The sequence below is a fragment of the Doryrhamphus excisus genome, chromosome 1 (genome assembly GCF_030265055.1).
Source record: "Doryrhamphus excisus isolate RoL2022-K1 chromosome 1, RoL_Dexc_1.0, whole genome shotgun sequence".
NCBI classification, from domain to species: domain Eukaryota; kingdom Metazoa; phylum Chordata; class Actinopteri; order Syngnathiformes; family Syngnathidae; genus Doryrhamphus; species Doryrhamphus excisus.
The window spans coordinates 15,073,085-15,087,933 of NC_080466.1; the positions used below are offsets into that span (position 1 = coordinate 15,073,085).

The window sequence follows — 14,849 nt, forward strand, 5'->3', positions numbered from 1 at the left end:
ACATATTAGCAGAACTCTTTTGGTAGATACTAGCTAGCTACATAGCTAGCTTGTCGCTAACATATGTGGCGAAAGTGAGCTTGGTCACAAACACGCAAAGAACGTGACGGGACTTGAGAAGCTCAGTCCAAGATGGCCACCGGGCTGGTAGCGTTGAGGAGGTGAAGAGTTCAGCCATCAAAGGTGAGCCAGGCCGTCATGCAAGAATGTGACATGAAGGAGGCGGGGCCAGGATTAAGCCGGGCTAGAGTGACACAGAAGAAATAAAAGAAGTAAACCGAGACGCCAGGAGAGGGAAAAAAAAACCCCACATCTTTGTGTCCACTATAAAGCTCCACCCATTTTGCTAGCCCCGCCTCCAGCAGGCCGCTGTCAAGAGAACGTCAGGAGAACTTTCAAGGAGGTCAAAGCAGCATGTTGCGTGTGGTCGTCATGGCGGCCACAGGAAAGCATGACTAACTGATGCTACATGTTAGCATCATCTGATGCTACATGTTAGCATCAACAGGAAGTCCAGATGTGTTCCTTCCCATGAAAAAAGATACTATCTCAGCATCTAGAAAGTTCTAATCCTTGTTTAGATGAGTCCGCAAATCCCTGCGGGAATGTGAGCGTGTTTGTGATACGGGTCCGTGGGCGGAGCTCGCACAGCCAACTGTGCGACGCAGGCGACAAGATGGCGGAAAGGCTGAGGGCGACAGTGCCGCTGATGTCTGGGTCACGCAAAAAAAAAAAAGGCGGCGGGCGGAGTCTCGGCTCCATAGCATGACGAGGGTTTGAGCGGTGGGGTCAGGCGATGCTCCCACAATGCAACACATGCCATGACGGAGGCGTCACTCTGATGCAATCACAACATACAACTAATCCTCGCCACGACACAACAAACACACCCCAGAGTCGGCGCCAGCCAGACCCGAAAAGGCTCATCAGACGTTGGCACAGGTGGGCGGGGCCTACAAACCTGCATGGCAACATTCTGTATCCAATAGACTGTTTCTAATATTATGACCTAATAAAATGTCCACTTCTTCCAACAACAACAACAACAGAAGAAGAAACATCAAAGTTGACATTCATGTCAATGGGTGAAGAAGAAGGTCAAAGTTCATTGAACATATGTGCGTTGATCTTGAAGGTGAGGAGTCAGAGCGTGAAGGAGGCCGCTGCTTCTGTCAGGTTAGAACCTGCACGGACGACGTCTCCAGGCGGACTACCAATGCGTGCTGACTCAGGAATGCTTCCATCAGATCACGGTCCAAAGAACCACTGTTGGGCCTCGACCGGGGCGAGCAGGAATAGGACGCCATGTTGGGTCCGAACCGTGCACGTCACACTACTGCATCCACTAGGTCCTTAAAATAGGACTTGAAGAATTAAAACAACATTTTTACCTTACTTCAGGTAGAATCCAACTGACAACCTCTGGTTTAGCCAGTCGAGTTTAAGCATGAGGCCTGCAGCGACCTCTGCTGGACATTTCTAGTAAAACACCCTAACATACCGTCCAATTCATTAATATCCACAATGAATTACAGTAATTAAATATTTTTATAATAAATATAACTTGTTTAAGCATGAGGCCTGCAGTGACTTCTGCTGGACATTTCTAGTAAAACACCCTAAAATACCGTCCAATTCATTAATATCCACAGTGAATTACAGTAATTATATCTTTTTATAATAAATATAACTTGTTTAAGCATGAGGCCTGCAGCAACCTCTGCTGGACATTCCTAGTAAAACACCCTAACATACCGTCCAATTCATTAATATCCACAATGAATTACAGTAATTAAATATTTTTATAATACATATAACTTGTTTGTTTAAGCATGAGGCCTGCAGCGACCTCTGCTGGACATTTCTAGTAAAACACCCTAACATACCGTCCAATTCATTAATATCCACAATGAATTACAGTAATTAAATCTTTGTTATGATAAATATAACTTGTGGCACATCCACAGGAAAATATGTGACACTGAAACTATACGTTATAATATACAATATTATCATAAATATAGATATTAAGGTCTGTTCATTCTAATAAATGAAGAAGATTTCTATATTCATTCATTCATTTTCTACCTGTCTTCGGGCGAGAGGCGGAGTCCACACTGGACTGGTGGCCAGCCAATCACAGGGCACATATAGACAAACAACCATTCACACTCACATTCATATATATGAAATATAATTTGAAACTTGACAATAAATATAAGACCTCCATGATAATAAATGTGAGATATACGTTATGAAAAGTATAAGCACCATGGTTCTGATGAGTCTCTTTCATGCCTGCAGAGCCAGAGCGGACCGGTTTGCAGTTTTCAAGTTGAACGCTTCGGATCTTCTGTACTTGGACATGAGGACTGGTTCTGACAAATCGATTTGGACCTGAATCAACCGAGATAGATTAGCAGCACCTATTTGTGTTTTCAATCTCATTAAGAGACTAGACTGACTGCAGTGGCGCGCGTGTGAGTGCACCTGAAGTCGCCGTGAACGCATCGCTGCGGCGGGACGTGTTCGCGCATGCGCGTGTCTGTCTGTCTCGTTCTGTCTCTGCGTTGGGACGTGAATGAAGGACGAGGAGTGAAGCATGTTGACGCTGCTGACCTCCATGTACCTGGTGGCGCGGACCTTTTCCTCGCAGGTGAGGCAGTTCCTGAACGCAACACGTATATCATGAAATACTTCGTTGTAACTATTATGGCGGTCGAGTTGACTGTTGGGGTCCGTGAATCTGGTCGTCTACGTCACAGTGACCTCCCCGGTCTCCTGTAACATGGTGTCATAACGTTATATACTCGTCCTTCACTTGAACTTTTCGTCTTTTGCTTCGATTACAAAGTTTTAATGGAAACAACGACACTTCCGGACAATGCTTTCCAAAATAAATGTATATTGTCAGGCCTTTACTAGACGCTGGTTTTAAAGTGTGTGTGTGGGGGCGGGGGGCTAGCGGCAGTAAATGTACACTTTTTGTTTTGCTTTGATATGAGATTTTCAAAATAATTATTCACATTACGTTGTTGACTTTTTGCTTTAGCAAGTAGACGTTATTTTAGCAACCTAAAAATAAAAAAGAATGAACAAAAGTAGTGTATGTTCTGTCCGTGCTTTTATTGTGAAGGTTGACTCACACAGCTTCCGGTACTGTACCAACGTAAATGCTTGTCATCAGAACCTTGGTCAGCGCCTGTTTGACTGAGCCAAAAGGAATAATTAACATTGATAAGAAATATATAATACGAATAATTTTATGTATTTGTACATGAATAAAGAACAGTATATATTTACATAATTCTCCTAAACTATGATAACTTCACGTGTGCCTTTGTATAATTAACATTACATTTAAAAACCTTGTTTACAAACATGTCGTTTACATGTGAATAATTCACGTTAAATAGAATAACTTTGTTTACATGCGTATAAACCTCTGACCAGACAACTGTCTACTGACACTCTACTGACCTTTGACCTTTATGTGATGTCAGTACGTGTGACATCTCGTCAACATTTAAAGTAGACTTTGTTGCTTTTACTCCAACTAAAATCAATACTTAGTGATTAACGTTTGGTCATCGGACATGGACTCAGTCATACTGGCATTGTTGTTGATAATAGTTGATCAAGCTCAAGCAACACTTCCTGTCACGTGGCTGTAAGATCCTTAAAAGATCATGAAGTTCATTAATGCTGCTCAGTAGCGCCGCTCTACGGACACCCTTAGACCTCATCCCTAGCATGAACTGACAACGAGCTGAAAAGCAACCCGTCTCACATCAGAGGACATCTCACTGCTAGCTAGTGTTAGCATGTCATGTTAGCCTATGTCTCACTTCTCTGTAACCAACATTTAATCAGCGCGGGTAAATGTATTTTTCAGTTGTGCCTCCCCCATTTACCAGATTTAACAACAAAGGAGTCAGCAGCTGCCCTGTTGTCAGATAGCTTTCCACTTCCCTGTCCCAGTGAAGGAGGTGAGCAACACTGTGTTCAACGACATGTCAATGAACGCATCGGTTTTCATGGGGCCCACAATTGGAGGTTTGCACGTTTACTTAAGGAAATGATAGAAGACAGAAGATATGCTTCCAGGATCCATCACTATCTATCTATCTATCTATCTATCTATCTATCTATCTATCTATCTATCTATCTATCTATCTATCTATCTATCTATCTATCTATCTATCTATCTATCTATCTATCTATCTATCTATCTATCTATCTATCTATCTATCTATCTATGTATCTATCTATCTATCTATCTATCTATCTATCTATCTATCTATCTATCTATCTATCTATCTATCTCATCATGATCAGTCTACATATTCTATACTGCAATACTAATACTTGCCTCATGGTGTCGTTAACGTAACGTCATTGCAGCTAGCTAATGCATTACAATTATATACAGTTTATAATAGATGTGTAGACTCATGTATTATAGTCGTTTACTCTATATAATTATAAATTGTTTTAGTAAAAAATGAATTAAGTGTGGAATTAATTTTCAGGTCTGGACCCAAATTAACAAAAAGAACACAAAAACACAAGACTTTAAGACAAAAAGCATTCTAAGCTGATTGCCATGTTTGATGCGGTGGGCGCGGGCTGTGTTGTGCGATGCATGATGGGAAATGGTGTTCATTTCACGGAAGCTGGCAGGCGGTGACCGTGTCAAAAGACTACAAAATCCACAAGTAACGCGCGAGGAGGCGTGGCCTCAGCTGTCGGTCACCGCAGAGGTGACCTCTCCTCCATGTAGTCCTCGCCTGAGCTCTCACAGACAACATCATCTGGTTCTCATCCTCTTATAAGATGGTAAGAACAACATCTGAGCTCCTTGCTAACTGCTACGACATGCATTAACACCGACCATGACGCCTTCTCGTTTATTTGGAGACTTTTAAAGATACAGTCATGGCGGCCTCCATCTTTGTTTGATTCACTTGATGACATGTTCATTGATTCATTGATACGCTGATCCATTTTTCAGTTGTCCTTCAGGAGTTGGCCGTGTTATTGTGGTCTGACGCAATGGGTACTTGCTGTGGATGTGCCAACATTTAGCCGGAAATTGACAATAAAAGTTGTTTTGACGTTTTTAATCCTCGGGAGAGGGAAAGTGTTACGTCATCGACCTCCTGTCACGCGACTAGTAGGCAACTTCATTTGAAAATGCGATGCTTTAAGATGCTTTAAGAAAAGTAGCAAGCGCTTACATTTACATTAGCACTTCTTTAAGATTATATTATATTTCATACATACTGTTGACTTTACTTATCGCGCCATTCGTTGAACAGTGGACGTGGCAGATTTCTGCATATCATTTCATTGTTTCCTGCCGGAGTGTTAGCCGAATGATAGACTGACGAGTAATGATTTTGCCTTAAATCCGTTTCAAATACAAAAACGCTGCGTCATCTTGTAACCTCGCAAAGTCGTGATGCTTAGCGTGATTGTTAACGGAGTTCAGTGCAGAGGAAACAGACATGGCGCCTCAGCTAGGATGCGTCTCTAATTTTAGTCTTTCTCATTTGCATTTAAAGATACAGAACCTGACCTAGTCTGTCCACGCCAATAAAGACCCCTATGGTGTGTGTTTTTGGGGTGGGTCAGTGATGAGTGTACTTTCCCACAGGTCTGCTGTGGAAGTGTGGAAGGGATTGGGTTAGCTGGCATCACCATCTAATTAGCATATTACATACATCCATACAAACAATGCACTGTCTGTGTGGCTACAGGATATGGCGTTGCGAGATTGTCCACGCAAACTTCAAGGTCAATGTTGCTTGAGGTTGTGAATAAAAAACTGTTGTGAATTATGCCTTGCTATTTGATTGAATCCATGCATAAAAAATACAAAAGCGGTAGGCATGCGTGTCATAAGGTACACACATGGGCGACTTACAAAAACATTCATGTTGTTTTCCTGTAGATATGCCTGCCAGTGTTTTGTAAGTCAAAAAATAGTTAATGTTATAATTTTTTTTTTATATTTTTCGGTTGGCGTGATTGCTGGTCCATTTGGTATTGTGTTGTCAAGGTTTCTGGTGGTTATGGCTTGCAAATGGAAGAATGCCTTATAAAAGCTGAAGTGCTTATGACAATTTAGATTTATTGTGCCATCTGCTGGACGGATTTATAACAACAAGTCATTCATTCACGTCATCATAGTGTAAATCTGAGCAATGGTGCACAAATAGCACCAAATCCTAGTAAAAAAAAAAGGACTAGCGCCTAGTATCTGTGGAGTTTAATTGAATGTTAGGAAAGCACTGGAATGAATGAGAAACTTTCACTTTTGCTTCCTGCAGGCCGACCCGATCCGCGTGGTGGTGACTGGTGCTGCAGGGCAGATCGCCTACTCTCTGCTCTACAGCATCGCTAAGGGGGATGTGTTTGGAAAGGACCAGGTAAGGCCACAGTGTTTGTTGCATCACATAGCGTTACAAGGTTGCCATTTTAACAGGACATAGTGAGTGATGTTTGGTAGCTAACGGGTGTTTCTCTCCCTCAGCCCATCATCCTGGTCCTGCTGGACATCCCACCCATGCTGCCCGTGCTGGATGGTGTTGTCATGGAGCTGCAGGACTGCGCCCTCCCACTGCTGAGGGGTGAGCTGCCATCTTGTTTCTTTTTTTTTTTTCCTGATGTGTTGGGATAGTGACGTGTTGTTGATTTTAAGTCCAAAGGCCGTTGCGGTTCTAAGTCCACTAGAACTTTTCAGTCCAGTTCGTCTGAAACTGGATGTTTACGCACACTTTGACCTCTGTGATGCCACCATGTAGGTGAGGAAGGAGTGTCCCTCAGAAGGCTCCTAAGTGGCTGTGGTGAAGTCGTCCAATCAGAGTAGTCCTCAAAGGGGACGTGAACGGTGACTGAAGTCCACTTTGATAACAATTTTGTTATCACAGCAGCACGGCATGCAGAACCTTTGTTCTCTGATGTTCTATAACGGGGGTCAGACGAACTAATAGGAACCCAGCTACAGGTCTGCTAGAAGAATATTGTAGAACTCCTTTGTTAGCTCCAGCCTGACAACTGCTGTTGACAACACACCTCCAAGTCGAGTGTGAGAACTTAACTCCACAACAACACAATAAGCTTCAGAGAAATAACACAAATGCTAACATGTTAGCACTCCCGTGCTTCATTGCTGCTGCATCTTCTCACTGTTGACCCCCCCCCCTCTCCTGTCTCCTCACAGAGGTCATCCCCACTGACAAAGTGGATGTGGCCTTCAAGGACATCGACGCTGCCATCTTGGTGGGATCCATGCCCAGGAAGGAGGGCATGGAGAGGAAGGACCTCCTGAAGGCCAACGTGGCAATCTTCAAGACGCAGGGCGCCGCTCTGGACAAGTTCGCCAAGAAGACCGTCAAGGTGACGCCATGTTTTTAGCTGCTAAACGTGCCGAATCAGCGTCTGATAGTCAGCCCAAGACCTCCATGTGAGGAAGGAGGTATGTAATAACGGTATGATGCTGAATTTTTCATGTCAGGTTCTGGTGGTGGGAAACCCAGCCAACACCAACTGCCTCATCGCCTCCAAGTCGGCTCCATCCATCCCCAAAGAGAACTTCTCCTGTCTGACCCGACTGGACCACAACCGAGCCTCTTCTCAGGTCTGCTGAAGCCGTAAACGCATCACAGCGTTTTTTTCCATTAGCGTCTGACTGTGCTGCCACTGACTTGCAGGTGGCCATACGTTGCGGCGTCCCCTCTGACAAGGTGAAAAACGTCATCATCTGGGGGAACCACTCATCCACTCAGTACCCTGATGTCCACCACGCCAAGGTGGACCTGCGCGGCTCCCAGATGGCGGCCTACGACTGCGTAAAGGACGATGCCTGGCTCAGAGGAGAGTTCATCGCTGTAAGCTCCGCCCACCTCCTTTTTGACTTTGGGACGACGCATTGACAACTAATCAGCGTGCCTTAGAAACTTCTACTATTCAGTATGCCGTTTATCATGTCAAAGTTGGGAAGGTGAATCCCACGGAAGAAAAACAAACATGGCTGCAGCTGTCTGACCTTCGTGTTGTTCCTGTGGTGCAGACGGTGCAGCAGCGCGGCGCCGCCGTCATCAAGGCTAGGAAGTTGTCCAGCGCCATGTCTGCCGCCAAGGCCATCTGCGACCACATGAGGGACATCTGGTTTGGCACCAAGGAGGTACGAGCACATAAACACTGCATCATGCTAGGCTAATGCTACACAGTCAATGCTATCAACAGGAAAGTTTGGATTTTTTTGACATGAAATTGTATGACACCCCCATCAGCAGAGTATTGTGGGGTCACAACGGTAAAGGGTTTTGCTTCTCAAAACAATATGCGCTCAAAAGAGCAATACTTTTGCATTACAAAACAGTTTTGTGATATAGAAGTATTACTAATAAATAATAATACTAATAATAGTAATAAATAAATACTAATAAATAGTAATACTTCTACATCACAAAACTGTTTTGTAATGCAAAAGTATTGCTCTTTTGAGCGCATATTGTTTTGAGAAGCAATACTCTTGACATTTGTGAGCTTCTTCAACCTAACTGTCCCTTTATACGTACACATGTTGATGTGTGTTACCTTGTGCCAGGGTGAGTTTGTGTCCATGGGCGTGCACGCTGGATCAAACTCCTACGGTATTCCAGAAGACCTCATCTACTCCTTCCCTGTCCAGATCAAAGTGAGTCCACGTCGAATCATGCCTAAATAAAACCCGTGATTGGCTGATCAACTTTAAACCCAAATTCTGTAACTGACTTTTGACTTCCCTCAGAACAAGACCTGGAAAGTGGTGGACGGACTCCCCATCAACGACTTTTCCCGGGCCAAGATGGATGCCACGGCAGCCGAGCTGGTGGAGGAGCGAGACACAGCGGTGGATTTCCTGTCCCAGTGACTGGCACCCCCTGCTGGCCAGCAGCAGCAGCAGCAACATGTCCATCTCCTGAAGGCTGGCTGCTGCTCCCGGCTGTGAAGACCAAGCCCGCCACGCGTGTTCCTTCCCACATACAGTGTGTGTGGATGTGTGTGTGTGTGTCCGTGTGGATGTGTTGGCCTGTCAGACTTGTCCATCATCATAACCTGGCCACCAGTATGTGTCCTTGTTGGTAGAAGCACTCACAAGTTGTCAACAACAATACAATAATAAAACAATGAAACTGAACCATCACATAAAGTCTTTTTTATATGAGGATTAACATTTCAAACAATTCTAAACATGTAGTTTAAATAATCATTTTCAACGTTAGCTTAACTTTAAATTCAAGAAGGTATATTTTTAGCTTCTCGTGAGCGCTAAGGACACTCGTGACTGACAGGTACAGCTGACCAATCACCGCTCTTCCAGAAGTACGTCAGGGTGGTGTCGTCGCCTGGAGGCTAACAAGTTAGCTAATGAGCTAGCTTGATGACGGCGAGGCGACGTCTGGTCCATTAAATTCAACGCCTGGACTTTCATACTGACTGCGAGTCTGGGCCCACAAAGTTTGTGTTTGTAAGTCTTTTTTTGTTTGTTTTTACAGCGGCTTCAGTAAAAGTTAAAAACGAAGAGTGCACTAGCAATACTTTGATTCAAGTTACAAAATATACACACACAAGCATGATGGACGTCTCAATTCACCGGTAAAATAGACTTATCGAAGTTAAACTTACCTTCCTGCTTAACCTCTGACCTTTACACTCCGGCGTAAATGACAAGTTAAAGGTCACGTTTGTCTAGCAAACAACTTATTCTACATTCAAGTGCTTTCACTACAGAATTGCGAAAATGGTGTCATACTGGGGGACGCTTGACAGTAGTAACCTCTGACTAACCACTGTCATGATTGGCTGTGAGGCTTGTGGGCGGGGCTTGTGGCCTGTTTGAGTCAAAGCTGTCAATCTGACGACCTTCCTCTCTGCTGAGGATGAGTGAGAGTTTTGTTGTACGAGCGTTGTTGCTGAGCTTCAAACGTGTGACGCCATGTCTCTGACGGTGGCGGGTGAGTCTTGTTTCGTGATATCTAAGACAGTTACGTGAACACAGCCGTGCGCCATGGCGTTGATGTTTGTGTGCAGACCTGACCCTGGGAGCCATGACGGAGTTCCAGCAGAAACTTCGGCAGCAGCATGAGGCATCCATGCACCGCGAGCTGGAGGATCTGCTCGCCGTCGCCGGAGATGCTGATGCCCAGGTCAGCTTGAAAGGGAGGGTCAAAGGTTATAACAACAGGAAGTACTGAGCTCCTGACCTCACCTCAAAACAACATTGTTGCTTTGTTGCAGAGCTGCAGGAAGGACTTTGATGGCTTCAAGAGGATCTTTCACACCTTCCTGCAGGTCAAAGGTCCCGCCGTGGACTGGGCCAAAATCAGCCGCCCACCCGAGGACGCTGTGAGTACCACCCTGATGTTTGACTGACATGTCGCTGTCATGTGAGTGAACAGGAAGTTAAACAAGACATCTTTATTTCCTCACTGGAAATAACAGAATCATCACTGAGGTCGCAATGCGCCTTTGAATCAGACACGCAACACATGTTCCCAGAATAGCGGTGCCCACTGAAGGTCAGAGCCGAGAATAGTGGTCCGGCGGAGCGTTCAATGTTCTGATTTTAGGTCGTGTGCCCTTTGGACACCTGCTCGTCTGTAGGCACAAGCTCCGCCTCCTGGCACGCCGAGAGCGGCGTCTTGTCAGTAATGTTTGAACATGAAAAATACGCAAAGTCAACAAACAAGATTACAGGTCGTGTAACTTCACCGAGCACATTGATGATGTCAGAGTTGCAAAGTCAACAAAAGCGTTAAAGCAGGGGTCGCCAACCTGGTGATGGCGATTGACACACCGTCGATCTTTTGGACTTGCCCGGCTGATCGTTGTTGTTCCCTCATCTTACATCGGAAGTTAAATGGAAAAAACATTCCATTGTGTCCGGCTCTCTGACTGAAGGATGTAAAATGACATAAAGTCCGAGCTCTATGCTACAATTGTTCAAAATACTAGGACATATTACAGTAAATGCATTATCACGTCAGTGACTGACAGAGACACATTTTGACACGTCTCGCCGGCCAGCTAACAACCAATCATTAGGGATGTTGCTCAAAGTCGGCCACCAATCGGTATTGACCGATTTCCATACATTTCCAGAGAATGCCGATGAATATCGGTCAAAGTCAGGCTGCACGGTGATCAAGTGGTTAGCACGCAGACTTCACAGCTAGGAGACTCGAGTTCAATCCCACCCTCGGCCATCTCTGTGTGGAGTTTGCAGGTTTTCTCTGGGTACTCCGCTTTCCTCCCACATTCCAAAAACATGCTAGGTTAATTAGCCACTCCAGATTGTCCATAGGTATGAATGTGAGTGTGAATGGTTGTTTGTCTATATGTGCCCTGTGATTGGCTGGCCACCAGTCCAGGATGGACCCCGCCTCTCGCCACAAGACAGCCGGGATAGGCTCCAGCACCTCCAGCATATGAGTATAACCTGGATTAAAGGTGCAGATCGTTGTCGTTGCCAACAAATAATAAAAATAAGCGATTTTTAGCAATTTGTAGTTCCAGCGCTAGCTGCCCTAGCAAGTGAATCGTGAAGCTAACGGATATAGATATGTGGACCTATTATTTATTAGCAATATTGTATTATTCCGACGGATATCAAGCAAGGATGTTTTCATTGTCAGATTCAAGCATACAACAAGATCAAGGCCAAAGGTCTCCCCGGCGACATCAGCGCCTGCCTCAACAAGCTAGCTGTGGTCAAACTCAATGGCGGCCTCGGCACCAGCATGGGCTGTAAGGGTCCTAAGAGTCTCATCAGCGTACGCAACGAGAACACCTTCCTGGACCTGACCGTGCAGCAAATTGAGGTAGGTATCGTGCTCGACCGCCGCGGTCCACACAGCCGAACATCTCCTCAAAACGCTCTTCTTTCTTCTACCGTCAGGACTTGAACAAAACCTATAACGCTGACGTTCCTCTGGTGCTCATGAACTCCTTCAACACGGACGACGAGACCAAGAAGATCCTGCAGAAGTACCAACATCGATGCATCAAGATTCACACCTTCAACCAGAGCAGGTGACACAACCCGCTTCCATTGCGAACACACATTCACGCAGATGTTATCCTAAGACGGTTATTTTTGTTCCAGGAAAACTGTTTTTTTTTTTTTTTTTTTACATGGCCGCAATCTTTTTTATGTCTAGTAGAGACATGAACACACGTCCTTTCTCTTTTTCTGTCTGCTCTAAAGATATCAAAACGGCTAAAAAGAGGCAGCCCGGAATGCATGAACCACCAATAATATTCCAGTTACGTCATGTAACAGCGACATTATCATTGTTACGCCAAAGAACTATGTTACTAGTGTAGCGACACCTAGCCACACCACACCAGCTAGCTAGCTATTAGCCGGCTAGTGACCAGCTTCACCACAGACGTCAGGCCGCTCCCGAAAGGCAATGCTACATGCCGGAGCAGCCGCTGCTGCTTTGTTTTTGAGTTTAGAAAAGTTGTAGCGCTCCTTTCTGCGTCGCTATGTGAAGCTGTTAGCCGTACAAGCTGAGCGGGGGCGAACCCGGAGGCGGAATAAATTAAAACAAGAATCCAGCTGGAATAGGTGCAGAATCTGGAAGATGTAGAGAGTTTTCTGCGCGGGACATTGTGTGTAGCTGCTCTATAGGAGTCCACAATTCAATGCAAAGGGCCGAAGATGAGCATAATAGGTCTCCTTTGACCGTTTGTTGGTGCTTTGATTAGGATCTGCTTTCATCTCGTTTTGGCTAGATGAAAGCAGATCAGAGACCAGAAGATCATAGCACTTACTAAAATTGCTGCCACCAGAGGGCATCCTTGCATGGTACGTGGGTGCTGCTATGATATGCTGTGATGGGTTGGTCTTCCCGCTCACGGTTTTGTTCCACGCGTGGTCTCAGATATCCGCGTATCAACAAGGAGTCGCTGCTGCCCATCGCCAAGAGCTTGGCGCTGAGCGGGGACAACGAGGAGGCGTGGTACCCGCCCGGTCACGGCGACCTCTACACCAGCCTCTGCAACTCTGGTCTTCTGGACAAACTTTTGTCTGAGGGGAAGGAGTACGTCTTCGTGTCCAACATCGACAACCTGGGCGCCACCGTGGACCTCTTCATCCTGCACCACCTCATCAGCCAGTCGGCCGACAAGCGCTGTGAGTTCATCATGGAGGTCACGGACAAGACGCGCGCCGACGTCAAGGTGACGGGTTTGATCTCCGACACAACCGGCGACATTCTGACAGCTTTGTTTGCGGCAAGCAGGGCGGCACGCTCATCCTGTACGAAGACCGCCTGAGGCTTCTGGAGATCGCTCAGGTGCCCAAATCTCACGTGGACGAGTTCAAGTCGGTCAGCAAGTTCAAGATCTTCAACACCAACAACCTGTGGATCTCGCTGGCCGCCATCAAGCGTCTGCACGACAAAAACGCCATGGACATGGAGATCATCGTCAACCCCAAGGTTCAGACACGCCGCCTTCAACCTGCGCATCCGCCGCCTCTGACATCATTTCCTGCTCTTCCACAGACACTAGACGGCGGCTTGAACGTCATTCAGCTGGAGACGGCTGCGGGCTCCGCCATCAAGAGTTTCAAGAACGCCATGGGCATCAATGTGCCTCGCAGTCGCTTCCTGCCGGTCAAGACCACGTCCGACCTCCTGCTGGTCATGTCCAACCTCTACAGCATGGACGCCGGCTCGCTCATCATGAGCCACAAGCGGGAGTTCCTCACCACGCCGCACGTCAAGCTGGGAAGCTGCTTCACCAAGGTCATGCTCACGTCCGCAGCCGCATGCGTTAGTGCTAATTAGCACGCTAGGACCCAGCTCATGTGCTAATTAGCACGCTAGGACCCAGCTCGTGTGCTAATTAGCACGCTAGGACCCAGCTTGTGCGCTAATTAGCACGCTAGGACCTAGCTCGTGCGCTAATTAGCACGCTAGGACCCAGCTCATGTGCTAACTAGCACGCTAGGACCCAGCTCATGTGCTAACTAGCACGCTAGGACTCAGCTCATGTGCTAATTAGCACACAGACTGTGGCTGTGTCTCAATTGTCGCAGGTGCACCTGTGTACTTCAAAGGGTTCACACTACAAAGTATGTCAAAATACAGTGTACTGTATTTGGATCTCAAATGGAATACTTTTGTTAGTACACTTTAATAAGAATACTGTGTTCTTACTTCCTTTGAGTGTGTAGTATTGTCCCAAGTCAATTACTGTTATTATACAGCATCATCCTTAGCGCACGTGCTAATCACCGTGGTAGCATTTAGCTCAACAAGCTAACCATCTTACCTTCTTTGAGTGAAGATCCTCATCATCACGTATTGCCTTCAGGTTCAGGAGTTCCTGTCCCGCTTTGACAGCATCCCAGACATTTTGGAGCTGGACCATCTCACCGTGTCAGGCGACGTCACGTTTGGGAAAAACGTGTCACTGAAGGTAAACAGTCTGTTAAGCGTTCCTTCCTCCTGTCCGTCTAACGTTGTGGATCGTTTCCGTCAGGGAACAGTCATTATCATCGCCAACCACGGCGACCGCATCGACATTCCCTCTGGAGCCATGCTGGAGAACAAGATCGTTTCAGGGAACCTGCGGATCCTCGACCACTGAGGCCTCCTGGGGAACATATCAAGCGCACTTTAGAAAGTTGGGACACTGGACAACCATCACGTCAGGTCAGAGGTCATGCTGCCCACACAGCTCAGATGGAGGAAACAGGAAGTTACCGTCTTTGAGGTCAATAAAACAATTCATGTGATCTTGCTGTGGCTCTTATTGTGGAAATCCTTGCAATTAGGAAGCAG

The 14,849-nt window shown here is 46.0% G+C and overlaps 2 protein-coding genes and 1 long non-coding RNA gene across 5 annotated transcripts in view; 2 read left to right on the top strand and 1 right to left on the bottom strand.

Annotated features, from left to right (window-relative positions):
• LOC131119969 (uncharacterized) overlaps positions 1-8,383 on the bottom strand; it is a 27,243-nt gene extending 18,860 nt beyond the window's left edge. The window contains exon 1 of the long non-coding RNA XR_009126620.1: positions 8,054-8,383. This is a non-coding gene — a long non-coding RNA (uncharacterized LOC131119969). The remainder of the gene's footprint in view (positions 1-8,053) is intronic.
• Positions 2,516-9,190, top strand: LOC131119956 (malate dehydrogenase, cytoplasmic-like). 2 transcript variants are annotated; one of them, XM_058064862.1, is made up of 9 exons: positions 2,516-2,656; positions 6,336-6,434; positions 6,539-6,635; positions 7,229-7,404; positions 7,523-7,645; positions 7,719-7,895; positions 8,078-8,191; positions 8,618-8,707; positions 8,801-9,190. In XM_058064862.1, the coding sequence occupies exons 1-9, from the start codon at positions 2,603-2,605 to the stop codon at positions 8,921-8,923; spliced, it is 1,053 nt and encodes a 350-aa protein (XP_057920845.1). In that variant the 5' UTR covers positions 2,516-2,602; the 3' UTR covers positions 8,924-9,190. The 2 variants fall into 2 exon arrangements, with proteins under 2 accessions (XP_057920845.1, XP_057920855.1); XM_058064872.1 differs by lacking the exon at positions 2,516-2,656 and adding an exon at positions 4,721-4,839.
• A 305-nt stretch (positions 9,191-9,495) lies between these two features.
• On the top strand, positions 9,496-14,803 carry LOC131119945 (UTP--glucose-1-phosphate uridylyltransferase-like). Of its 2 annotated transcripts, none has more exons than XM_058064851.1 (10): positions 9,496-9,520; positions 10,084-10,199; positions 10,291-10,398; positions 11,688-11,873; positions 11,951-12,084; positions 12,942-13,239; positions 13,302-13,499; positions 13,566-13,808; positions 14,380-14,484; positions 14,548-14,803. In XM_058064851.1, exons 2-10 carry the CDS (start codon positions 10,101-10,103, stop codon positions 14,653-14,655), a joined length of 1,479 nt encoding a protein of 492 aa, XP_057920834.1. In that variant the 5' UTR covers positions 9,496-9,520; positions 10,084-10,100; the 3' UTR covers positions 14,656-14,803. The 2 variants fall into 2 exon arrangements, with proteins under 2 accessions (XP_057920834.1, XP_057920828.1); XM_058064845.1 differs by lacking the exon at positions 9,496-9,520 and adding an exon at positions 9,846-10,007.
• Positions 14,804-14,849: the final 46 nt, after the last annotated feature.

What these genes read in the sequence shown, in the direction of transcription:
- LOC131119945 (XM_058064845.1), top strand. An exon ending in GCCGCCCACCCGAGGACGCT is followed by an intron (nt 10,399 to 11,687) that starts GTGAGTACCACC and finishes TTTCATTGTCAG; the next exon opens with ATTCAAGCATACAACAAGAT. An exon ending in TGACCGTGCAGCAAATTGAG is followed by an intron (nt 11,874 to 11,950) that starts GTAGGTATCGTG and finishes TTCTACCGTCAG; the next exon opens with GACTTGAACAAAACCTATAA.
- LOC131119956 (XM_058064862.1), top strand. Translation starts at nt 2,603, where the DNA reads ATGTTGACGCTGCTGACCTCCATGTACCTGGTGGCGCGGACCTTTTCC. An exon ending in TCAGAGGAGAGTTCATCGCT is followed by an intron (nt 7,896 to 8,077) that starts GTAAGCTCCGCC and finishes CCTGTGGTGCAG; the next exon opens with ACGGTGCAGCAGCGCGGCGC. An exon ending in TCTGGTTTGGCACCAAGGAG is followed by an intron (nt 8,192 to 8,617) that starts GTACGAGCACAT and finishes ACCTTGTGCCAG; the next exon opens with GGTGAGTTTGTGTCCATGGG.